Below are 25,350 nucleotides of genomic sequence, written 5' to 3'. Positions count from 1 at the left end.
GGCCTTGCGGCAAGGGTCATCATGTTGATTCCAACCTGATAAACTGCCAGTGGAATATGAGAATGGTGAGGAATGAGCAGGACTATGAAACTCAGGTAGCCAGCTAGTTGTCAAAGACCTACAACTTTAAGTGGTCTATCACAATTCGTTAGATGCTTGTCGCGTGTTCCACGAATTCGACGCAGCCAATGCCATATATGCTGTTGAATTTGAGTTGGATTTGGTGATTGATTGAACGTGTTGAATTTGAGTTGCAAGTGGAATTCCAGAGAGGGATGATTTGTCCTAGAATAAAGTAGGGGCATGACAACAAACCAGAAGATTTCGCATAGCCTTGCGCATGTGGTTTTGCCTTTACTTATGTCTGGGATCCATAGTTATCTGCTGCATTGTCTTAAAAAAAATAGTTAGCTGCTGCATGAATTCTAATAAAAGAATAAAGTGGCTTAAGCATCAGGTAAGAGGATCATGTCATGATTTCGTGAAACAATGCTGCATCAATTTGACCACATTAACTAGAAAATGGACTTCAGTGTTTAGTGGATGACGCATGGCAAATGAAAGAGCATGAAGGAAAGAGCATGATATGATACCTGACTGAATCTATTAGAGACATTGGCTCAGGGATGACATAGATGGGGCGCGGTCCAATAACCTCCTTGTTAGAAGGGATTTGAAGCTTCTGGAGCTGTCTGAATAAGTCTGATAATTGAGTCTTCCCTACCCTTTGCACTGTGATACATTCTGCTTGAGATGTATCATCTTAAATGTAATTTCAATGATGAAAGAGAGTTCCCAGTGTGATGAGGAGGATGGGAATGGTCAAAGGCTGAACAGGGGGGGGGTGTTTAGGGATTGACCAGGGAGGAGTTGCCTGAAGACCCGGTGAAGATGAGATGATCGCGAGGGATGGGATTTGCAGAGGAAGAGATGAGGTTCAGATGTAGGAGGGAGAGGGGGCAAGTGCTTCCAATAACAAATTACTTCACTAGCAGCCCTCCTAAAGGGAAGGGGCCTATTTAAAGGGAACACACGGAAGGGAATAGACATGACTATGTTAGAGTCCTGATGAGATAACCAATTCTTGAAATCGTAGGGTTGTAAATACCTCCTTGTAAGGTCATTAGAGGGACTTTTGATGAAAGATCAACTTGTGGTTTCTTGGCACGAGTAGCTGTATCCGGCTTTCGTGAGGGCAAGAACTCCTGATTCGGTGGCTCTTGAGAGTTTGTTCACCTATCATTCTCTCTTCTTCTCTCTTACCTCTTCCATCTCTCCTATTCTCCTCTCTACCCCTCGTCCCATTTCTTGATTTTGTTAGATCTCCATGGGGATCGTAACAGACTACTCCTAAGAGGGGTTAGGGATCGTATCACATAGCCTAGCCAAATAAGTCAACCAAGTAGCTAATTAATATCTGAAGCTAGTATACAAAATACAATAGTTGAAAGGCTCAAACGATGGGAACCCAGCACTATTGAGGGTTTCCATTTGGAGTATTGTCTCTAGTGTGTAAGGAATCCTGAAAGTGATTTCTGCTGTCCTTAAAAAGGATTAAAGTGCTGACAAACAACTCGATCTCCTGGAAATAAATAATGTTTTGTGTCTTGCTTTCTCGTATGTTCATTTCAGCATCCTCAAGGAAAATATAACTATATAGTGTTTAAGTATTCTTTGCAAGAACCCCAGAAGTGTCAAAGAGAGAAATCATCATCTACATTATAACTCAGTGTCTGGTCAACCGATTCTGGGCTGCTCTTCTGGCTCTATTAGAATGTTTATTTCTTTATTCAACCATAAAGAGCATGATGATTGAGATTTCTTCATTGCATTCTAATTTCATTGCACTCTAATTTGAATTATTCAAGTCAGGTCAGGAATCTGTGAAGTGGAGTCATGAGATTTATTTAATAGGATTTCTTCATTGTACGCTATCAGAATATTTATTTCTTTATTCAACCATAAAGATCATAATGATTGGCATTTCTTCATTGTACTCTAATTTGTTTATATTTATGTCAGTTAGTTTAATAAAAAATTTAATTATTCAAGTCAGGTCCGGAACCTGCGAATCGGAGCCATGATGAGAACAATATTGCCAGCTTTGGCACAAGCTGTGCTTTTGAATGAGGGTTCGTTGATTAACAAAGGACTGACAGAAAGCCACAAAATTCAGCTTCAGGTTTTTCTTCGTTTCGTATTTGATTCAATATTTGCACGGGTTTATTGTCCTGTTCAAAAATTTAATGAATCACAAGAATAATCCTAGTAATACTTTTTAACCTGAAAAATGGCAAAATTTTCAAACAAAAATATGGGGATTATGATGATAGTATGAGGTGTATATATGATACAAACATACCAAGGCATATCATCTTCAATGTAATTCAAAACACTCTAATTTTTCCAATGTTCTCAATTCACCAGTGAATGGGGAGTTAAGGGATATGAGAAGAGAAGTAGAAATGTTGCCGGGGTTGGAGGAAGAATGTGAATGGTTCAGAGTTGACTACAGCTTGCCGGGGAAGTGAAGGGGTCACCATTCTCCAGGGGTGTACCCACTGGAGAATGAGAGAGAAACAATCTTGTTAGAGAGAGAACATAAAGAAGTAGATGAAGAGGAAGAGGGTTACTCAAGTTGGTATTTCCTCCATCCTCTCTAGAGAGAGGACTTCAAGAGTCCTAGTAGTGGGCTGTGGGGTCTCAAGAACTGGCCAGGCCTCCTTAGTGGTTGTTTGTCCTCGCTGGTCTTGCGGTGTTTGTATATCTTTGTCCGGATCATATCAAAGTTGTTAGCCGTGAACTGGGGCCAACAAACTGGTTTTGTAATTGTGCCTCAGGAAATTTCTGCCACGGTCATTGAGGCGTACAACATACTTCCTAATTTGGTACGCATTTCGATTTTTTTATCCTTTACGGAACAATTTATCTTTTTATTTCAAATGCAATTTCTTTTCTTGAAATTTTTGTTTCAAAGATGAAATAAAAATATTCTAAGTTTGAAGGATTTGGTATATTATCTCTTTCATAGGGCATTTGGGCAAGTAACTCGTGACAAACAGTCTACATGTTCCATCATACTGAAATTCTTCTTGCTAAGGAAAACTCGTGTTCATTGTATCAGTGTAATAAAAGTGATAGAACTCTGATCATAATCTTCAAGAAATTGTTTCTTACTCCTATGTTGGAATAACCTGCTTAGTTCAAGTGGCCCATGGCTCACTTTTTTGTAAGCTGGTATTTAAACTTGCTTGGGCAGGAATATGATGCTTCTATTCTTTGGAAACCATAGAGTCATCTGAACAGGTGTAGGCGGTGCTTGAAAAGGGTAGACTGTGTAATGGAGGAGGGAGAAGAGGAATACGTTTATCGTGTGCGAGGACCATACACAGTAATTATAACTATACACAAGCTCAGTCATCAAAATGGAAGAAACTTTCAACTGATCAGGACGGTGGGTGGTTGACTGCCAGATCCACAAACAAGAAAAATCTTTTGTGAACTGCAAAATTGGTTTCTTTTATTTTTATGGTTATTTATTCCAACATCACACAGCTCTGTATGGCCACTTTTTTCTTGAAGCACATGGGCAATTTTTTTTTTCAAAAAAAAAGATCAATCGAGATTGGTGATCAAATTGATGCTATTAAAATAGATGAGCGGTCAATACACACAATAACAAAAATGGTCCCTCCTTCACACCCTTTTAGACCAGAATGACACAAGAGACTCCATGTCATGAAGAATGTTGTTTGTCGATGTTATCGTCCCCCTACACACCACCTGCATTGCTATGCAGCCAGATTGCCCAGATCTTCACAGTAATCCTTTCACATTCCATCTTTCTCATGGATCTGCCTTCCCTGATCGATTCCTAGAAGGCCCTGTTAGAATAGACATCTACCCCTGGGATCTGCTGTGATGCCCGTATCACCTGTTCAAACTGACTTGTGAAGAAGATATGAAAATAGTCTTCCTCGCCCCTTGTGCACAACACATCCTACTGAAATGTCAGGAACATTCTTTCTTAGAGGGCTCATCATAATTTACTGCCTCATCAACATCCGACCAATAATTGGCACCTCTATGGAGACTTTTTGTTTCTACCGCCTCTATGGTAGTGACTGTCGGAACCTCAAACACTCTCCCTCTAATTTTTATGTTGGCGTCTCTGACCGAAAAACTAGGTGCCACACCACTTCCAGAAATCTTGCGTCTCATTCCAAGGTTTGAGATGTATGAGCGCCTATTGCATACCCAACAACTCTTCCAGCCTCTGATCTGACAGAGCCCCTTCCGAGATTGGGTTTCATGCGCTGACCGTGGCTTGGGGATTCCGTGAAAGGGCAAAAAATTATAGAAAATCTACCTGTAGAGTGGCTCTAGCCAACTAATCATTCTACAAGCCTCTTGAAACAGAGCCATCTCCCAGTTTGGCGTCAAAAAACTATCGCGTGTGGAGAAAGATTTGTCTTGTGCCACACCAAAATGGTGATTCCTGTCCAACACAAACCACATGCCTCTTCCAATCCAGCTCCAAGCATAACTATCCTTCATGACATATTGGAGTTGCTCCTCCAACCGGCTAGTTCTGACCACCCATGTTATTAACAGCGCTAAATTCATGGATTGTAAATGGAGAACCCGCTATCCCCAAATCATGAATTTCCATTCTACGCCCTTGGAGACCAAGGACATTCCCTTATTATTCCCGGATCCAGATCCTCTCCCAAAAAAACCTCATCAAGCCTTCCAGATAATGGCAGGCCTAGATAGTGTATAGGAACTAACCTGGCGGGTGTCCCTAGGGCTCTAGTGCATTATGCCTCTATTAGTAATAACTTGAATCGTGTATGCAGACTTGTCTCTATTGATATGTAGGACCTAAAGTCTGCAAATAAGTCTAATAATGTAGAGAGATTCCTAGCTTCCTCCACAGAGCATATAAGTCTACATAAAGAATGTCGTGTCATCTGCATATGCGCAGTACCATGCTGTCAATCTTCTGTCCATCATGGAACCTGCATAATCAGTATCAGTATACACAGTAACACTTTTATTTCTCCCCTTCTTGAACTAGACGCTTTTTCGGTATGCCATAAGCTGATGAGCAGCCTGTAGGTGTACTTCAAGAGGTTCATGCATGTACTGACTAAGCAAGTTCACGGCAAATGCAATATAGGGCTGAGTATGATTGAGACAAATCAATCTCCTAATCAGCTTCCGATATGACTCCCAGTTCACTGGTGGATTTTGCTATCTAAATCCTAGCTCTGTGTTTGGATCTATAAGAGTCCTGGAGAGTTTACACATAAATTGGTCTACTTCCCTGAGATGAATAGACCATCACCAGGGCAATATCTCAGTCTCCCCTATGATTAATATCAAACTCTGCTGCAAGTGATTCTTGGAGACACTTGGCTTTATCTGGATCATTTCGATTTATTAAAATATTGTCCATATAGACGATCATTTCGATTTGTTGCTCGGGACTCTTGATTTTTGACGAACCAGGTGGCTTTGGTGAGCATTCTTGCGCTGCAGCTTGTAGCAAGTCTCCTTAGTATGACCACGTTTCTCACAATAGTTGTAGAACAGAGAAGAACCTCATTGACTGGGTGGCCGACTTCAGGACCGAGGGAGCTGTAATTGATTGTGTCACTACGGGAAATGTCACATTGGATGGCCCTCCCTATATAGATGCAGGAAGAGAGCTCCCAATATGTTGAAGAGTTATAGAAAAGGCCAGTTCTGAGTGACCAAGGCGAAGAAGTGTCTCTTTGGTCTGTACTGTTAGTGAGATATATCTTGTATGGGTAATGGGCCTCTATGTTTAGCCCATTACCCTCTTATTCTCGTTTCTCTCTCCTAGGGTATATATACCCAACTCATGTACCTTCACTATTATGGGATTATTCTTCTTCTCTCAATCTCATCTTCTTCCTCCTAACCTAGGTTAGGGTTTCACATGGTATCAGAGCAAAGCTCTTGATCCAGACCTTCCTCCTTGCTTCGGCTGCCACTGTCTGCCTTGCAGACTCACCAGCCTTGCTTCTCCCTTCTTTCCCCTTTCTGGCGATCTGTCTCGCAGCCGCCGCAGCCCTAGGCCGCCGCCCACAGACGCTGACCGCTCTCCACAGGCAGCAGCCGCCAGCCGCAGCCCTAGGCCGCCGCCCGCAGTCGCCGCCCGCCCTCCGCAGGCAGCCGCCGCCAGCCGCATCCCTAGGCCGCCGCCCGCCGCCGTCGCCCGCTCTCCGCAGGCAGCAGCCGCCAGCCTGCCCCTCATGTCTACCGTCAACTCAGGGTCCTCGTCTGACGAGAACCCCCCGGTGCAGGCTCCCGTCTTCACCGCGGCCGACTTCGGGAGAGACCTCCCTTCTCCGAAGATCGGTCTCCCTCTTCCTCCTGCTCCAGAGTGCTGTCGCTTGAGCGCTCCTCAATTGTTGGCCTGGATCAAGTTCGTGGAGTCGACACTCAAAGGCCGGCTTCTCCACAAACATTTGATATGCCCGCCGCTTGCCCCGACCGACCCGCACTATGGTGCCTTTGATGCTGAGCAAAATTTCATCCACTCCTGGCTGCTGAATCACACGCTGTCTACTTCGGTCTACGATAAGTTCCTCCACTTGACTACCCCGAAGGAGATTTGGGATTATGCCCACAAGTACTGTGGCCATGATGCCGACCACTGGCGCATCTTCTCGCTTGTGGAGCGTGCGAATGCTCTCCGCCAAGGGACGCTGTCCATCATGGACTACAGCTTGGCTCACAATGCCCTGTGGCGGGAGGTTGACTACTACATGCCGGTTGGTGACCCGCACGGAGTGGACCGGCGTCATGCTCTTCGTCTCCGCTTCTTGTCCTTCCTCGATCGCCTCAACCCGGAGTATGCCGAGGTGCGTCGCCGCACCTTGCACACCCGGGGCACTCTCCCGGAGTTTGATGCCGTGGTCAAGGACCTGATTGAGCTGGAGAGCAGTCTTCGCCGTGATCGTCCCGACATGGCGAACCCGGCCAACTCCACTGCCTTAGTTTCCCGCTCTGGGAACTCGCCTGGGTTACTACCGCGTCCATCAGTGCCTTCCCACTCTGCTCCCCCGGACTCAGTTGCCGACCCGCGAGACAAACTGGTTTGTACTTACTGCGGCAAGCGCCGCCACACGGCGAAGCGGTGCAGGAAGAAGCAGTTTGATCTCCAAGCTGCCAAAGATGCCAAAGCTCATGTTGCGGCTGTCCCTGCCCCGGCTCTCTCCTCGACTGGCAGTGCCACCGTCACCATGGAGCAGTTACAGGCGGATCTTGCTCGGTTGTCTGCGCAGATGACCGCCCTCCAGACTCAGCCTATGGCTTCCTTCGGGACGTTCGGTGCGCCTCTTGCCTCTACTTCTGATTCGTGGTATTGCGGACATACGGCTCTCACCGCTCCTCTCCTGTCGGATACCACTTGGGTGCTTGATACGGGGGCCACGGAACACATGACCCCGTTCAATCACCGGTTCGTATCTTATGAGAGGCATGGTGGGAACCGGGCTGTCCTCACTGCCGGGGGCGGACGTCTTCGAGTGGCTGGTATCGGGACTATCCACGTGGATGGTCTTGGTTTCATCCCCAACGTTCTCCATGTTCCGTCTCTTCGAGCTTTGCTTCTATCACCGCAACGCCTTGTTGATGCGGTTCAGTGTTCCTTCCACATCCAACCTGATGGGATCTTCTTGTCTAACAAGGTGCGGAAGATTACACCGATTAGACGGGATCGGGGATTGCTGCTGTTCGAGGATGGGGGCCGATCGTGTTTCATGGTGCAGCGCAGCCTTCACACCACGGCTGACTCTCGCCGCGACCGCCTTCAGCTCACTCATCAGCGCCTCTGCCACCCGCCGTTTTCTACTTTACAGCGTTTGCTTCCGTCCTTATGTATGGGCTTGGACCTTCAGACCGTTGTTTGCGAGGCATGTCAGTTAGCCAAACATCGACGTTCGTCATTTTCTCCATCTACTTCCCATACGACGGTGCCGCTGTATCGTGTTCACAGTGATGTGTGGGGCCCGGCTCCGCGGCCTAGTCTGAAGGGGCACCGCTGGTTTCTCCTCTTTGTTGATGAAGCCACCCGCTACACGTGGACTTACTTGCTGCCTACCAAGTCCGCTGTCGCCGCCACCGTTCAGCAGTTCTGCACAATGGTTCAGACTCAGTTTGGCCACCCAATTCAACGTTTCCGCTCGGACACCGCTCGCGACTACGTCAACCAGGAGCTGACCTCGTACTTTGCTACATGTGGTGTTCTCCATGAGACGTCCTGCGTTGCCACCCGGAGCAGAATGGCATGGCAGAACGTCGGATTGGTTACGTGACATCTACCGCCCGCACTCTGCTCGTGAACTACTCCGTCCCTTGGACATACTGGGGCGAAGCTGTCTTGACGGCCACCGACCTCGTCAACCGGCTACCGTCTCAGACTCTTCAGTTCTGTAGTCCGCTCGATCGTATGTCGACCGCCTTTCCAGCTGTGACATTCTGAACGGGCCTCCTTCCTCGTGTCTTCGGGTGCACGGCATACGCCCACGACACGGCGCCCACTTTGAAGCTTGACGCCCGTGCCCTCAAGTGTGTCTTCGCCGCTACTCCTCTCTCAAAAGGGGTACAAATGCTATCACCCTCCCACTCGCCGTTTCTTCGTGTCTGCCAACGTCACCTTCGCTAAGTTTCAACCTTTCTTCGCCGCCTCCTCTTCCGGCCTTCCGCTTGGCGGTTTCCTCATCCCCTTTGTTAGATCCCTTTCCTCCTGCTGCGTCCCAGCCAGTCATTCCCACGGACGTGATTCCTCCTCGTCGTCCCCTCCTCAGCTGTCTTCCACTTTGGACCCGAGTAACCCCTCTCCTTTGCTTCCCACTCCACCCGAGTCCTTTCTTCCTGCCCGGCCGTCCTCTCCCACTTCCATTGCTTCCGCTCCTACTCCCGTTGGTTCTCCCTCTCCGTCGGCCCCCTCTAGTGCTGACGATGACTCTCTTGACTGGCCGATCGCTCTTCGCAAAGGCGTCCGCCAGTGCACCCGCACACCTCTCTACCCCCTCTCTCATTACCTCTCCTACGACCGCTTGAGTCCCTCATACCGTCTCTTCTTGACCCGCATTACTTCGGTCTCTGTTCCACGCCGCCTGGCCGATGCCCTTGCCTGTCCTCATTGGAAGGCGGCTATGGACGAAGAAATGCGGGCTCTGAAAAACCATACTTGGGACGTCGTTCCTCTCCCGGGAAAGAAGGCCGTGGGGTGCAAGTGGGTTCACACCCGGCACCGTGCGGATGGCTCCTTGAGCGTCGCAAGTCTCGGCTTGTCGCCGGGCTTTACGCAGTCCTACGGTATCGACTATTTCGAGACCTTCTCTCCCGTGGCGAAGATGGAATCCGTCCGTCTCCTTTTGGCACTCGCCGCTCATCATGGGTGGTTGATCCGGCAGTTTGACGTGAAGAACGCCTTTCTCCACGGCGATCTTGAGGAGGAGGTCTACATGAGCCACCCCCCCGGGTATCCTCGGTCCTCCGGGCACAGTCTGCAGATTGCGGAAGTCCTTGTATGGACTGAAGCAGTCTCCGCGGATGTGGTTCGGACGCTTCTCTTCCGTCATGCGCGCTGAAGGTTACACTCAGAGTAACGGTGATGCTACGATCTTCTTCCGTCACGGGCCAGCCGGGGTTGCCATCCTGGTGGTCTACGTCGACGACATGCTGATTACTGGCTCCGACACTGCTGAAGCCTCTCGCCTCGGTCTCGCTCTTGCTCGGGAGTTTGAGATTAAGGCACTCGGCCCTCTCCGCTATTTTTTGGGCCTTGAGGTTGCCTACTTGTCTCGCGGCATCTTCCTATCTCAGCAGAAGTATGCTGTTGATCTCCTGGCACTGATGGGCATGACTGATTGCTCTCCTCTCCGACGCCATTGATCCCAACGTGAAGTTGGGCGAAGAAGCGATTCTCCACGGTCAACCCCTACCAGTACCAGCAGCTGGTGGGGAAGCTTCTGTATTTGACCCACACTCGCCGGACATCAGCCGCCGTCAACCTTCTCAGCCAGTTCATGCACGCTCCGCATGAGATTCATCGCCAGGCCGCCAATCGGGTCCTTGCATACCTGAAAGGCTGCCCTGGGAAGGGCCTACTCTTCCCACGGAGCAATGACCTGACTGTGAAGGTTTATACGGATGCTGATTTTGCTGGGTCCGCTGCGACTGCCGATCCACCACCAGGTATTGCGCCTTCGTGTTTGGTGGCCTTGTCAGCTGGAAAAGCAGTAAGCAGGACAAGATGTCCCGCTCCAGCGCCGAGGCAGAATTCCGTGCCCTTGCCGATGGGGGGTCGGAAGGTCAGTGGATCTACGGGATCTTGTGCGAACTTCGCGTCAAGTATACCGGCCCGATTCACTTCTACTGCGACAACAAGTCGGCTATTGCCTTGGCCAAGAACCCTAGCCAGACTGGTCGGATCAAGCATATGGAGCGTGACCGCTACTTCTTCAAGGAGCGGATGGATGAGGGCATCTTTGACCTCCAGTTTGTTCCTTCCGCCGACCAGGCTGCAGATGTTCTGACCAAAGGCCTCTCCAACCCCCTCCTGCTACGTGCTGTCTCCAAGCTCGGCATGGACGACATCCACACCTCGCTTGCGGGGGGCTGTTAGTGAGATATATCTTGTATGGGTAATGGGCCTCTATGTTTAGCCCATTACCCTCTTATTCTCGTTTCTCTCTCCTAGGGTATATATACCCAACTCATGTACCTTCACTATTATGGGATTATTCTTCTTCTCTCAATCTCATCTTCTTCCTCCTAACCTAGGTTAGGGTTTCACATGTACAATACAAAGGGCTTCCTTATGGGTGAGAGTTTTCTCACAATAGATAAGCTGACTGCGCTGGACTCATATTTTGGATTCAATCCCATGAGAAATTTGAAAACTTGGAGTTGAAGAACGTACCCACGATCAACAGAGTTAGGATTAGGAGGCACATAGTGATCCAACTTGGCCCATAAAGGAGTCAATTTGTAGAATGCTTGTGGTTTAGAAGGAAGAGGAAGGAGTAGATAGACAGAGATAGGAGAAAACAAAACTTCACATAAAACAAATACAAGAGTCATATATATATATACATTGGCTCTAACGGCTCGTTGGCCTTGTAACGGCTAGTTTGACTAGCCGTTACTTACCTGATTAGATTTTTAAGCAAATCGGGTAAAACTATTGTGGGCCCATGTGCTTCCGTTATGGGCCTAGACCATTTTCTTCAACACTCCCCCTCAAGTGCAGGAATGTATACTGGTCATTCCAAGCTTGGACACCAGATATTGGAGAGTTTTAATTGGTAGCCCCTTGGTGAAGATGTCTGCATACTGCTCTTCTGAGTTAACGTGCTCCGTCTTCAACATCCCCTGTTCAAGATGATCTTGTATGTAGAATCTGTCGATGTTTACGTGCTTCATCCTGTCATGGTAGACTGGGTTATGCGCAATACTGATTGCAGACTTGTTGTCACACCGGATTATAATCCGTTTTGAGTATGTAATCTTCAAGTCATCCAGCAAGTTCTTAATCCACATTACTTCATCTATGCCTTCGGACATAGCTCGAAATTAGCTTCAGTACTTGACTTTGAGACCACACTTTGTTTTTTACTCCTCCACGTTACTAGATTCCCTCTAAGCATTGTACAATATCCAGTTGTTGACCTAAAATCAAGACGAGAACCAGCAAAATCAGAGTCAGTATATAAAACAAGATCAAGCTTACCTGTCTTGCGATACGCAATTCCTAACCCTGGTGTCCCCTTAAGGTACCTGAGTACTCTGTTAGCTGCCTGAAAATGAGAATTTCTTGGCGAATGCATAAACTGACTTAGCATATTTACTGTAAAACATATGTCAGGTCGCGTATGAGAAAGATATATCAATTTTCCGACAATACTCTGATATGAGCTCATTTCTACCCTAGGTTCCTCCTCATCTATAGTTAATTTATGATTAACTTCGATTGGAGATTCACTCACATGAAAATTCATATGTTTGGTTTCATTCAGTAAGTCAAGTATGTATTTTTGTTGAGTCATTAATATTCCTTCACTGGATCTTGCAAACTCTATTCCTAAGAAATACTTTAGAGGTCCTAATTGTTTTACTTTAAAGTTTTTATCTAGGTGATCCTCAAGAACTCTGATTTCCCTGAGGTTATTTCCTGTTATTATGATATCATCTACATATGCTAATAAGATTGTTATTAGATCCTGACCCTGATGTTTAAGAAACATTGTATGTTCTCCATTACTTTGACTGTATCCAAGAATTTTCATGGCTTGGGTAAATCTCCCAAACCATGCTCTAGGTGACTGCTTCAGACCATACAGTGCTTTCTTTAGTTTGCATACCTTTCCTTGAGTCGTTTCATCTGCATATCCTGGTGGGATCTCCATGTAGATTTCTTCCTTTAGATCTCCATGTAAAAAGGCGTTTTTAATGTCGTATTGGTTCAATGGCCAGTCTAAGTTTACTGCTAGAGAGATTAGAATTCTGATAGTATTTATCTTGGCTACTGGAGCAAAGGTTTCTAGGTAGTCAATTCCATATGTTTGAGTATATCCCCTAGCTACAAGTCGTGCTTTGTATCTGTCTAAAGTACCATCTGATTTATACTTAAGAGTATATACCCATCTACATCCAACGGATTTCTTCCCTTTAGGTCGATCGACTATTTCCCAAGTGTTATTTGGGTGTAGTGCCTTCATTTCTTCATCCATTGCTTCCTTCCACATTCTGTTTGTCATAGCTTCCTGAGGATTTCTTGGTATCGGAATATCTTGGATAGTTGTAAGAAACATTTTGTATGCAGGTGATACCTTCTGATAGTTTAAGTAGTTAGTTATTGAGTGAGGTAGGATTCCTTTAACACAAGTTCTAGTTCCTTTTCTTAGGGAAATTGGCCAACTTGCATCTTCCTTTTCTTGGCTAGATATCTCCCCCTCTGCGACATTCTCTTTAGCTGTCTCTCCCCCCTTCAATTCTTTCCATCAACTCTATTACTTTTTCCCTTTTTTTCCTTTGGTAGTATTTGGGTAAGGGACAATCGTACTTGATTCTTTCTGTTCTTTATTTTCGACTTTTCCATCTCCTTTTTCATCTGGCTGTTCAAATTCTATTTCCATTAAGTGTTGGTTCCTGCCTACCACAGGCTCCTCCTCTGTTATAGGATTGTTCTTCTCCCCATCAGTTAGGTTAAGTAAATGGGAGACATCCCTATATTTTTCTGTTCCATTTGGCTTGTAATAAAAGACCTTTTCGTCAAACACTACATCCTTTGATACAATGTATTTCCTAATGATAGGGTGATATAGTTTGGAACCCTTTTGAGTGATCGAATACCCTACAAAACACTCTTTAATCCTTTTGCAGACCATTTGTTTTGCTTCGAAGTATGGTTGTATACATAACCAACACAGCCAAATACTCTAACTGGCAATCCAGTTTTTAGTCGAACGTTTGGATAATAGGTCTCTAGTAATTCCAAAGGACTCTGGAAATCCAGAACTCTTGACGGCAGCCTATTTATTAAGTGTACGGCTGTCATTACTGCAAATCCCCATAAATTTACTGGTACATTTCCATGAATGAGTAAGGTTCTTCCCTTATCTACAACATCACCTATCTTTCTCTCAGCCACTCCATTCTGCTGTGGAGTGTACGGACATGAAGTTTCATGTTTTATCCCCTCAGATCTAAAGAATTCTGTCAACTCATTGTTTAGAAAATCCTTGGCATTGTCTGTCCTCAAGCCTTGAACCTGATCTCCAAACTGTCTCTTAATCATTTTACATAATCCTTTGATATTCTTAGTGACTTCACTCTTAGTTCTTTGTAAGAAAATCCAACTATATCTACTATAGTCATCAGTACATACTAAGAAATATCTATGTCCTAGTATGTCTGTTTGGGGAGAAGGTCCCCATACATCACAATGTATCATTTGGAAAGGTTTAGTCATACGGGTGTCACTGGGTGGATAGGTAGCTCGCCTAAATTTTCCTAATTGACAGGATTCACAAGTCAATTTTTCCACTGAAACATCTTTGAACAACTTGGGGTACATATGCTTTAGAAGGAAGTAGGAGGGGTGTCCCATTTTTGATGCATCTCAACAATCGATTCTTGGGATGATTTCATCACTACAATCGCCTTGGATTCTCCCTCCCTTAGTGATTCCTGACTTTGCATAGGTAGGTAGTACAGCCCTTGATAAACTTTAGCTAGTCCAATCCTCCACCCGAGTTCCTTGTGACATAGGTAAGCATCAAGATTATCGAAGAGGACATTATATTCCTTAAGTTTTGCCAATTTTTGTACTGAGACTAAATTTATAAATAACTTAGGAACATGGAGTACAGTTCCTAGTTCTCCTAATTGTTTGATGTTCATTTTACCGATACCAACTACTGGAAGTAGTGATCCATTGGCAGTTTGAACATATTTGCCAGGAGGGACAACCTCATATGCCATAAAAGAAGATCTTTTAGAGGACATGTGATCTGTTGCCCCAGAATCTAGGATCCATGCATTTTCAGGTTCCCTAGCAAGTAAAGCAATACTATTAAGGAGCTCGTGTTTACCTGTGTTTGCCACTGATGTTGACCCAATGATAGTTCCAGAATTTATCAAGGACTTCAAGTTCTGGAGCTCTTGAAACATCTTCTGGAAATCTTGAGCTGAGGGAAGTTCATTACCTGTTTGGGATGCTCCCTGTTGTGTGAAGTGGGCCTTGGCTAGATGTGGAGGCTTGCCATGTAATTTCCAGCATTTGTCCTTTGTATGGCCTCTCTTTTTGCAGTAGTTGCAGAAGATTTCTTCCTTGTTGGATTTTTCCTGATCTCCCTTCTGTTGACCTTTTGTTGCATAGGCTGTACTTTCAACGGCTTCTTTTACTGAATTTAGGCGGCTTTCCTCTTGCATTGCCTTGGATACAGCCTCATCAAATGTGGGTTCGTCTTCCCGGTTGTAGAGTTGACTCCTTAGTAGTTCAAACTCGGGTCGCAGCCCGTGGAGGAATTGACAGAGGCGATAGTTGCCTCGTGTGCTTGAGCCACTGGATCGGTAGAAGGTGGACGGCAGTGATCGAGCTCATTGTGGATTTCTCTTAGCTTGTTTGAGTAAGTAAGAACGTCCATGTCGCCTTGCTTGAGGGTATAGGACTGGATGATCAGTGTAATGATCTTCGTTTTGTCATTCTTTTTAGAATGATTTCTATGAACAGCCATCCATAGAGCTTTAGAAGTTTCATAAGAAGAATATTGAGTAAGCTGTTCTGACGAAATGGAATCCAACATCCACCCAAACACAAATTCCTCCTCCATGACCCACTTTGGGTAATCTGGATGAGTTTCACTTGGACGGTCCTCGGTTAGGTGATGGAGGAGCTGTCGAGGCTTTAAAGCGGCTTGGATGGTCCTTTCCCAGAGAAGGAGATTGTTTCCATTAAAAATGTCGCATTTTGCGAACACTGGAAGATGGGTCAACCATCGATCAGGGATGATCAACGAGTTCCCTGAAGATGGTGCAGCGGAAGCAGAAGATGTAACTGGAGCTGGGAGCTTCATTGAGTCATCAGCCATAGTACCTCCCGTAGGATGATCGGCAGCTCAAATGATGGACAGAATCCTTCCCCCCCAAACAGAATCCTCCCGTAGGATGATCCTTAGCTTCAATCAAGCTTGCAGGTACTCTCGGAGATTACTCCTGCTCTGATACCATGTAGAATGCTTGAGGTTTAGAAGGAAGATGAAGGAGTAGATAGACAGAGATAGGAGAAAACAAAACTTCACATAAAACAAATACAAGAGTCATATATATATACATTGGCTCTAACGGCTAGTTGGCCTTGTAACGGCTATTTGTAACAGCTAGTTTGACTAGCCGTTACTTACCCGATTTGACTTTTAAGCAAATCGGGTAAAACTATTGGGGGCCCATAAGCTTCCTTTATGGGCCTAGACCATTTTCGTCAACACAATTCATTGCTATACTCCAAGACAAATCTCGGACCTTGGACCAAATTTGTGGAGAAAGTGATGGGATCATATATAATGGCCAAGTTCTTGGAATGAAATTCTTGAGCAGCGTCCCAAAATTCTTTGGCAAAGTTGAGGGACAAGTATTCACCAGCGATGGACTGATGCTGTCAAGTATCCAATGATGAACAATACCCTGCACATCAAGCCAACGATCATAACCAGGAGCATTGGGAAGTGGCAGATTTTCCAAAAGATGTTTCATAAACCTTCCTTTCAAGGATATTTGCAGGTATTGATGTCATTAAAGAAGATTCAGTCCTGTAAAACAAAATTCAGGAGGAATGTGAGGCAAAGGATGATGCCAATTACTGAATTCAGGTGCCGATAAAGTAGAAGGCACAAGTAGTAGGTTGTCAGCAGATATAGTGGAGTCGTCGGTGGCCATTATATCCCCCAACAGAGATTGAGGATGATCAGATTTGCAGGGAAGCAGTGCCTGGCCTAACACCAATCATGCTGGAGTGAGGGCCTGCGAAGCCAAAGCAAGCGACAACCAAGCCACAGCGGAAAGCCGGCGCAGTTGGAGTGAGCGGCCACCCAGCCGGCCCAAGCTGAGGCATCAAAAAGTCGCAGGACGGCAAAGCCGGCCTGGGGCGATCCAAGATGGAGATGAAGGCACCACTGGGGAGACAGAAGATGGAGCTGAAGGTGTTGCCGGGTCGTGTGAGGGCGGAGCCAAAGCAAGGACAGAGCCGCAGCAAGCGTACAGTGAGCCAGAAAGGGAGAAGGCAGAGCCGGAGTGATCTAGCAGTGGAGCCAACACAATCGAAGGCAAAGCCGATGAGAGAGAGATCTGGAGGAAGACTCTCAGATCTGGCTCTGATACCATGAAGAAATCAAGAATTGCACTCCTTAATGCTTTTTAGGTTGCATTACATTGTATTTATAGGGAGGAGTAGAGAACGTGAAACAGGCCCATTAACATGGGTCATTACAAGGCGATATTAAAAATAAGAGAAGAAGCCCATTCAATATTACCATGGTTATCAGAGTTTGAGATTTTCATTATACCTGTCATCATTTGATGAGTTGATTCTATTACTGGATTCTATTGTACTACTGATGAGGTTTATGCTTCTATTTCAATGTGTTGTGAATCGGTTATGGACATGGTATGGCCCTATGGATTCCTGACTGTTGTTGAGGTTGAGGTTTTAATAAAGGGGATTCACATGCAAGGATGCCTTGAACGTGGAAGAGGAGGAAAGCTTTAGGCTTGTGGGGGCAAGGGGGGACCAAGTAGGGTTTTGGCGGGTGTCTGGGCTGTCTAACAAGGGAGGAGTGTAAAATCCTTTTTGTGGCAGTAAGTAACCATTATATATCCGACCACTTGTTTGGAACTCTCTTTTTCTTTATCCGACCAGGAATATGATATCAATCCAATAGTTGATGGAAAATATGATCAATATCGTCTTCAACACTACCAAACCGAATAAATGTATCTCACAATGGAAAGAAGAACGAGGACGGAGAGGAATAGAGATAGATGGAAAAGATAGAATTCAGGAGGACTCCACAAGTACTCCCTCTGGTTGGCAGGCTCGATCCTGCACCCCCCAGCCCCTTTTCCACAAGCGGCAAACTAACTTCTTGAGGAAAAAGACTGCTCCTGATCTTCTTGGTTCCCCCTTATTTGTAGGAGATCTTCACACGTGCGTGGTCAAGGCAGGTCTTCTCACGTGTGCTTCCTCTTCTTCCTTTGGTAGTGCTTAGAGAAGAATCGATGCGTATCAGAATATGATCAGCTATCATTATCCTAGAAAGTACTCCAATGTAAATCGATATTGCTATAAACATTCTCTAATTCGTAACCCGGAATCAAGACAGTTTCATTGAACAAGCCATATGATGGAAAAAAAATTAAAAATTGGGGGACAAGGATGGTGCTGAATCAGCCTCCTCTAGAGTCTGCTGGATAGGTGTCCTCCTAATGCAACTTCTTATCTCATGGTCTATTTTGGAAAATTTTCAATTTTTACATTTTTTTATTGGAAGCAGGATTTGCTTGTCCCTGCACTTATGAGCAAAGGGAGTCATTTCTCATCCAGTACCTTGGAAATGTCACCTGGATCGCCAATCTTACCCATGCTTGCCAAGTAAGTTGATTAATTTTGATGACCGTCATTATGTACGACGTTCCTAACAGGGATCTATCTTTCCTTCATGATCCAGAATTGCAAACGGTGCTCCTCAAGTGCTGAATTTATTTACAAACAAGGCCTTTGCATGCGAGTACAAGTATATCTATCATACGGACCATTTTTTTGCCTTTTTGATACTTTTATGTAGTTTTTTAGCAATTTGTATTATTGCTTAACATCCAATCCAAAAACAGAAGTATTTCTGCCTATTTTAGGTGGGAAATATTCAATTCGAGAGTTTTTTGTTGTTTTAGTTTCTGTTTAACATTCTCAACTTCTCATGTCCGTTAGTTCATCAATAATATTACATTTTTTTTTGAACAATCATCAATAATATTACATGAATGTGTCATATCGGATACTTGCAGAGCATTCTTCACGTGGTCTAACTCTGTTATAGACTTTTCTTCAGAAAAGGATAACACTTTTGTAGACTGACCTCCCAATGAGCTCAGGACTTGTTCTGTATTTTATCATAAGTTTCTTTCTCCCTATCCTCACTGCTCTGCACCTTTTCTTTTCTTTGAAATTCATTTATTATCTTTCTTCATACCTCAGTTTCCATCCATTTCAATTTAGTTTCCATATTTTATGGTCTATTAATGAGAAAAGGGTCATTAATGAATCCATCCCCTCCACAAAGTTATGAACCTATCTTGAGAGCTTCTGAAGACCCATAATTTATAGTCACATTTATCCTCGTGAATTTTGATCTGTAGAGAATTCACCGTTACCATTGTTTCTTTGATACTTAGTCTTAAAACATAAATTTGCGATTGGTTTATCCTGAACTTTTTTTTGTCATTTTCCTTCAGATATGATGGTCAACGTGCCCAGATTCATAAATTAACTGATGGGTCTGTTCGTGTGTTTTCACGAAATATGAGTGAAACGACTTCAAAGTTTCCTGACTTGGTTAATTTAATCAAAGAGTCCTGTAGACCTTCAGCAAACACATTTATTTTGGACACAGAGGTAAATCGTAATCGGTATTATATTACACTTCACTCTTTATCTTTTAGTTTGTACCGATTCTTCTTCTCGTCGTCTCATAGAAACATTTTCTTTTGCAGGTTGTGGCCATTGAGAGAGGTGGTAGCAACAGGCTCATGTCTTTCCAGGAATTATCTTCTAGAGAGAGGGGCGGCAGAGGCTCAACTGTCTCATTGGAGACCATTAAGTTGTGTTGTTTTTCCACCTTAGGATATTTAGAAATGATTTTCTTTGTCATTAATGTTATCCAAAAATCAAAACCTAAAAGTATTATCAACTTTAAGTTGCTGGTTAATTCTGAGCAATTTTGCTATCCTATTTCTTATCGGAATTCATTTTTGTTTGATTTTGGGGAATACTTGAGATCTGCTGGCATCTGTGAAGCAGAAATCAAAGATTGACTCTTAGTTTGATGAAAATGTTACGCCCCTTGGTAACTCCGAATAACCTTTATTGAAACTTAATAATTTTCAACAATTCCCGAGTCTGAGAGGGATAGAAGAAGATAGGAAGATAGGTTGAAGGGAAGGAAGAATGGCAGGGTTGACGATGCCTCCGAGCAGACGGGTTGGACAATGCCTGGACTCGGCCTGGGATTCCGCCCTCGAGCAGGAATGATCGTCTGCAAGAGGTAGGTCAGAGAGGACCTTCGAGGTGGAGGATGTGCGGAGGCACTTACCAGAGTCAAAAGCCGTCCATCTTCTTCTGCCGGTTGGTTGAAATAGTCTCCACTAATGGGGCCCCGACGTGGGCCTGGGCCGACGTTTGTAGATACGGTGTCGGATCGCATCACAAAACACTTCTATCGGCCCCTGACAGACATCATGCTGATGTATCCCAAACCTTTTGTGATACTTGTTGAGAAATCGCATCATGGGGTTCTGGTCCAGTTGTCAAATATGATAGGGAATTAGATTTTAGGATTTAATTTTTAATTTCTTGGAATTTATTTGTTATTTAATTTATTCTGGAGTGTAATATTCATTCTGAATACTTTGTCCCCGCATGATTTACAGTTATCCTTTGGCCTGTTTTTCCTTGGGAAATAACGTTTTTTTTTTTTAGTAGAACTGGTTAAATATAGTTTGATTTCTGATTTTTTTGTTTGGTTTTTGAGGCTTCATTTAAATGACAAATTCCAATTTTAGATGTCAACCGAAGCATAGATGATATTTGTCGTTGTCAACTTTTCCTATGAGTCATACTTTCCTTAACTTTAAAATAATGGACCCTTAAATTTTCTTTTGCAGGTTGACATTTGTATCTTCTTGTTTGACATCATGTTTTGTGATGGAAAGCAGTACCAATCTAACCTCCCCTTATTTTTTTCATCCGTCTCTTTTTTTATGCCATAAACTAGAGTGGATTAAAGTGAAAAGTGAATTTAGCAAGAGTTCTCTTTGAAATTCTTCTTGTGAAGGCCCGACTTCTGATACGACATGTATCAAATTGGTAAATATATACTAATTGAAAGCTTGTTCACCTCCACGCCCTCCGCCTTGTTGACCTACTGCCTTTCGCTCTGACACTTAAAAAACTCAGATAAGAAAATAAGTTCTCTTTTTTTCTCATTAGTTTGGTGAGCTTCTAATGTGCAGTTCATATTTGAAACGAGAGACATATTGTAAATTATTTTGAAACGATAAGTGATTTTGACTTATTGCTACCTTTTTATTAGAATTCTGTCCATGGAGATTCATCGGGGTAATCAAGACCTCCAATAAAAATGCAAAACTTCTACTGTTTTTGTTCATATCTTCATAAACATCTGTTTATCACGGGACTATCTTGATTTCGTGGTGTGTAATTTGGTACTTTCATGCTTAATTTGTTATGTGAATCTCCGACGTCAAGAAATAAATTTTAAATGTTCTAACAATTCATATTTTGTAGGTTACTATCTCTGTCTCTGCGCCAGAGAAGAAAATGTAAGCATTATCCATCAGATCACACGATGTTTTGCTCTTTATTATGTTTAATTGTAATTTTGTTGGATGTCTAGATCTGGAAGCGTTATTCCCTGAGCAGAAACCAGGTTATTTGGAACTCGCCAAGGAAATCACGGTAATGGAATTTTCCCACTCATGCTTTCAATTCATAAATTTCTTTATACCCGATCTTCCCAGATTGAGTCGGATGAAGCATATGCGGATGATGGAGCCACGCTGGATAAGTTGAACTCTTTTCTAGAAGAAGCATGCAAGTCTTCATGTGAAGGGATCATAGCAAAAACATTGGATATTACTGCTGGATATGCTCCATCAAAACGATCAGATGCATGGTTGAAGGTAGGTTTCTGTACGATCTGGGTCAGGATCTGGTGGGTCTTTTGATTTGACCCGAAGTCAAACTACCATAGAAATTACCTTTTTGTTGGGTCAGGATAATTAATCCAAAGGTCAATTCAGGTTTGCCTACCCGTCCCCATGCGAAGCTCATCCCAGATCTGCTGTCTGGGCCCATTCTGGATGAGTTGTCTCATAATAAGACTTCAGCCTCTCTGATGAAAATGATGAGAGGATGATGGAAAGTCATCAAAAGCCTCATTGTTCATCTACTCATCTATGTCAGGATGACAATCATACCTTGACATTTTCCCTCGTCTGTGACTAGGGATGACAATGATGCCTTGTCTTTGTTAACTTAATCATGGTAGAAAACAATGACGAGGATAATGACAATAATGATGATGGGACATCACTTGATTTTTTCCTTTACAAGTCAGGATACAGCTAGTAGCGTCAATTTTTAATTTTTAATTTTTTTGAACAATAAGGAAGACCACCCGAAACCGGTGGCCTACCTGCTATCATTAACGGTACAGATTTTTACAAACAATATACAATCAAACTCAAATAGGCTATCCTCTTCCTCCACCCCAAAAAGACATCAGCACCTCCACATCATGAACGGCATTCTCCACATTAATTTTTAATTAAATGGCACTACATACGCATCATTATGAATTTACCCAGAGAGGCCCTCTGACTGGGCTGACGAGTTATTCCGGGAAGGCCTCTTTAATGGGTCAGCTTAGTTGACCTGACAGTCAAGTCAGCCGACTCAACCTGACCCCAAAACCTGGTTGAAGGTATGTATGTTACATCATTTTTGGGTGACATGCTTCAACGTTTTTTTCTATTTTCCTACCTAGGTCAAGAGAGATTACGTTGCTGAACTAGGGGACAGCCTTGACTTAGTTCCGATAGGAGCTTGGTTTGGAAACGGGAGAAAGGCTGGATGGTATTGGACTTAAAAAAACTTTTTCATAATTTTCTTGAAAACAAATTGTTCTTCATTTGAAGGAATTTTATCCATCTGCAGGTACAGCCCCTTCCTCCTCGCATGCTACAAACCTAGTACAGAAGAATTTCAAAGTGTGTGCCGCGTCATGTCTGGCTTCTCTGATGTATTCTACACTGAGGTTAGATACCCTCTCTGAGAATAAATCTGAATTGAGCAGTTTGGGTGCCAAATTACAACTTTAGCCATTCATTTTTTTAAATAAGTGACGCATTCTTCTCTCCATGTATCCATTCCAATGATATTAGATCATTTGAAGTTGGAATTTTGTATTAAATTTCAAATGAAAGATTTCTTCTATTTTTCTAAGATCAGTCAATGTGCATGAGCCCTAACGACTAAAGCCCTCGCTCTAGAACTATTTTTTATGTTTCAATTTTGATCATCCCTCTCTATCAGTCCCTCCTCACACTCTTTTATCCCTCTTAAACCCCCCCCCCGTCTCTCTCTCACTCTCTCAGAGTTTTTTTCTGTTTGGATTTGGTCACCCAAAATGATTAAAATTCGCTTCTTCCTCTCCTCTCTGTTTACCTCCCTCTATCTTCCCCCCTTTTTTATCTTTTATCTTTCAACAGTGCTCCCATTCTCACCGCCTATCTCTCTATGGTGTGCCAAATTACTATTTCAACCCAATTAGGCATTCTTTTTCAAATCAAGTTTGGCATCGCCTCCCTCCATAGATTCATTCAGCTAATCTATTCATTTTCTTTTTTTAAAAACAAAAGCTAATCTAATCATAGTAGGTCATTTGGATTTGTTGCGTAAAATTGGTATGGAAATTTCAGATGAAAGATTTCTTCTCGGGTGATAAGATTCTGCCAAAGAAACCCCCCTACTACTTGACGGACGAGTCCCCTGATGTGTGGTTTTCGCCTGAACTTGTGTGGCAAATCCGAGGCGCTGGTAAAAAAAAATATTTCCTTAGATTAAATTAAATGCTTTTTCTTCTGATATCATCAAAAGCTCTGAACAGATACTCTTATATTCCTCCAGACATGACTATTTCTCCTGTTCATCATGCGGCTATTGGTCTGGTTCATCCCTCCCGGGGTATCTCCATGAGATTTCCAAGATTCATTTGCTCTATGGCCGACAGAAGGCCGGAGGATTGCAGCACCGATACAGACATTGCAGAAATCTTTTCATCCCAGACAAGGAAAATGAATGTAAGACCAGAAGAGTAAGCCACTCTTCCCTTCATATTTTGTTCAATTTGGATGATCGGATCATCCTGTCTGCTGCATACAGCTCTCTCTCTCCCTCTCTCTCTAGATTGATCTCTCTTTATTCATCTATCTCTCTCTCCCTTTCTGTCTCTATCCATCTATGTATATCTCTTTTCCCTTCTCTCACTATCCATCTATTTATATCTCTCTCTTCCCTTCTCTCTCAATCCATCTATCTATATCTCTATCAACCATTCTCTTTCTATACATCTATCTATATCTCTCTCTCCCCTTCTCTTGCTATCCTTCTATCTCTCTCTTTCCTTCTCTCTCTATCCATCTATCTATATCTCTCTCAACCCTTCTCTCTCTATCCATCTCTCTATCTCTCAATTTCTCTCTCTATCCATCTTGAAGGCAAGTATACTCCAGTTTTTAGCTAAATACCATATAACAAAGAATAAAACACCAAATGCTTGGACAGATGTTTTGAATAACCTCGATCAAAATTGACATTTAAAAATTGTACAGACTTAGAGGAGGACACATCGGATGAGAGTAGAACTTAGTTCCTAAAGTTTATATTTATTTTTCAAGAAGAATGCATAACTGGTTGTTTGACCCACCCCTAGATCAACCAAATGGTGACCAAGTTTGACTCCTCTGCAGAGTGGAGTTGTGAAATATTTTCTTCTGCTTTGAGGTATTTGACTTCTGTTTCATCTCTTTTTACACGTCACCTACGAGAACTTATCATATGCATATATGTTCTTATTCCCTTTTGTGATATAATAATATGAATCGTACCTATTTCAAATGGTAAGTTACTTGATTCATCTTGTACTTTCTAGCCTCTTTACATTCAAGGTAATGTCATTCCATAAACTAAGTCAAGCTCTAGCAAGTGGCTGGCCAACAGGACAAGGCATTTTTCAGAATTCAGGTTGTTCAACCTGCTTAATGTAAGTTTATTGAAGTTTTCTCTTAATCTCGTCTCTCGTTTGCATTGGAAAACGCATGATCCTGGCAAAATATAAGGATCCATACTTGAGAGGAAGCATTGAGGGCTCAGTAAACTTGCATTGAGGCTTTAGGATCTTAGATTTCTACCTTCTCCATTATTTCCCATCCATTTACCCTTAAAATCCATCACTTTCCCACTCTAAACATTCATTTTCTCCACTTTCTCTCTCTAAAATAGGTTTTTTCTCTCACTAGACCTTCATATATATCATAGTTACTCCCCTAAAAATTTCATAAAAAATCTTCTTCATTTGCGCATCCAAATTCTATCTCAAACTCCTTCTACACTCTCTCTTCATTTTCTCTCTCTATCTCCTCATTCCGATCCTTTCTCTCTCTAAAATTTTTATTTCTCTCTCTAGACCTTCACCCATATCCACATTTCATCCCCTAAAATTTTCATAAAAAATCTCCTTCATCTACATCTTCCAATTCCCTCTCAAACTCTCTCTACACTATCTCTTTATTTTCTCTCTCTATCCTCTCATTTCGACATTTTATCTCTCTAAAGACATTTTTTTCTCCCTCGAAAATATCTCCCTATCTCTCTCCAGATCCTCAAGCATTCCCTACTTCGAATCCCAAAAAAATCGCATTAAAATATCATTTTTTATCCTTCCAAAACAC

At 43.4% G+C, this 25,350-nt stretch overlaps 1 protein-coding gene across 4 annotated transcripts in view; it reads left to right on the top strand.

Moving 5' to 3' along the window:
- The window catches only part of LIG6 (DNA LIGASE 6), a 60,378-nt gene extending 35,276 nt beyond the window's left edge, over positions 1 to 25,102 (top strand). Inside the window, exons 7-21 of one of the 4 annotated variants that reach the window (XM_078574966.1) lie at positions 2,057 to 2,182; positions 2,841 to 2,888; positions 18,096 to 18,193; positions 18,270 to 18,335; positions 19,054 to 19,213; positions 19,312 to 19,419; positions 20,482 to 20,531; positions 21,125 to 21,159; positions 21,234 to 21,295; positions 21,358 to 21,519; positions 22,386 to 22,474; positions 22,556 to 22,655; positions 23,320 to 23,437; positions 23,528 to 23,714; positions 24,333 to 25,101. In XM_078574966.1, coding sequence (XP_078431092.1) covers positions 2,057 to 2,182; positions 2,841 to 2,888; positions 18,096 to 18,193; positions 18,270 to 18,335; positions 19,054 to 19,213; positions 19,312 to 19,419; positions 20,482 to 20,531; positions 21,125 to 21,159; positions 21,234 to 21,295; positions 21,358 to 21,519; positions 22,386 to 22,474; positions 22,556 to 22,655; positions 23,320 to 23,437; positions 23,528 to 23,714; positions 24,333 to 24,348 — 1,425 coding nt within the window. In that variant the 3' untranslated portion in view covers positions 24,349 to 25,101. Of the gene's footprint in view, positions 1 to 2,056; positions 2,183 to 2,840; positions 2,889 to 18,095; positions 18,194 to 18,269; positions 18,336 to 19,053; positions 19,214 to 19,311; positions 19,420 to 20,481; positions 20,532 to 21,124; positions 21,160 to 21,233; positions 21,296 to 21,357; positions 21,520 to 22,385; positions 22,475 to 22,555; positions 22,656 to 23,319; positions 23,438 to 23,527; positions 23,854 to 24,332 lie in introns of those variants that run through there. The other 3 variants (XM_078574968.1, XM_078574967.1, XR_013581428.1) reach the window with 3 other exon arrangements.
- The last annotated feature ends 248 nt before the right edge of the window (positions 25,103 to 25,350 follow it).

This window comes from Wolffia australiana, chromosome 5, assembly GCF_029677425.1.
Source record: "Wolffia australiana isolate 7733 chromosome 5, ASM2967742v1".
Classification (NCBI taxonomy): domain Eukaryota; kingdom Viridiplantae; phylum Streptophyta; class Magnoliopsida; order Alismatales; family Araceae; genus Wolffia; species Wolffia australiana.
The sequence above is the reverse complement of the archived record's forward strand: the minus strand, read 5'-3'. Positions and strand labels throughout refer to the sequence as shown.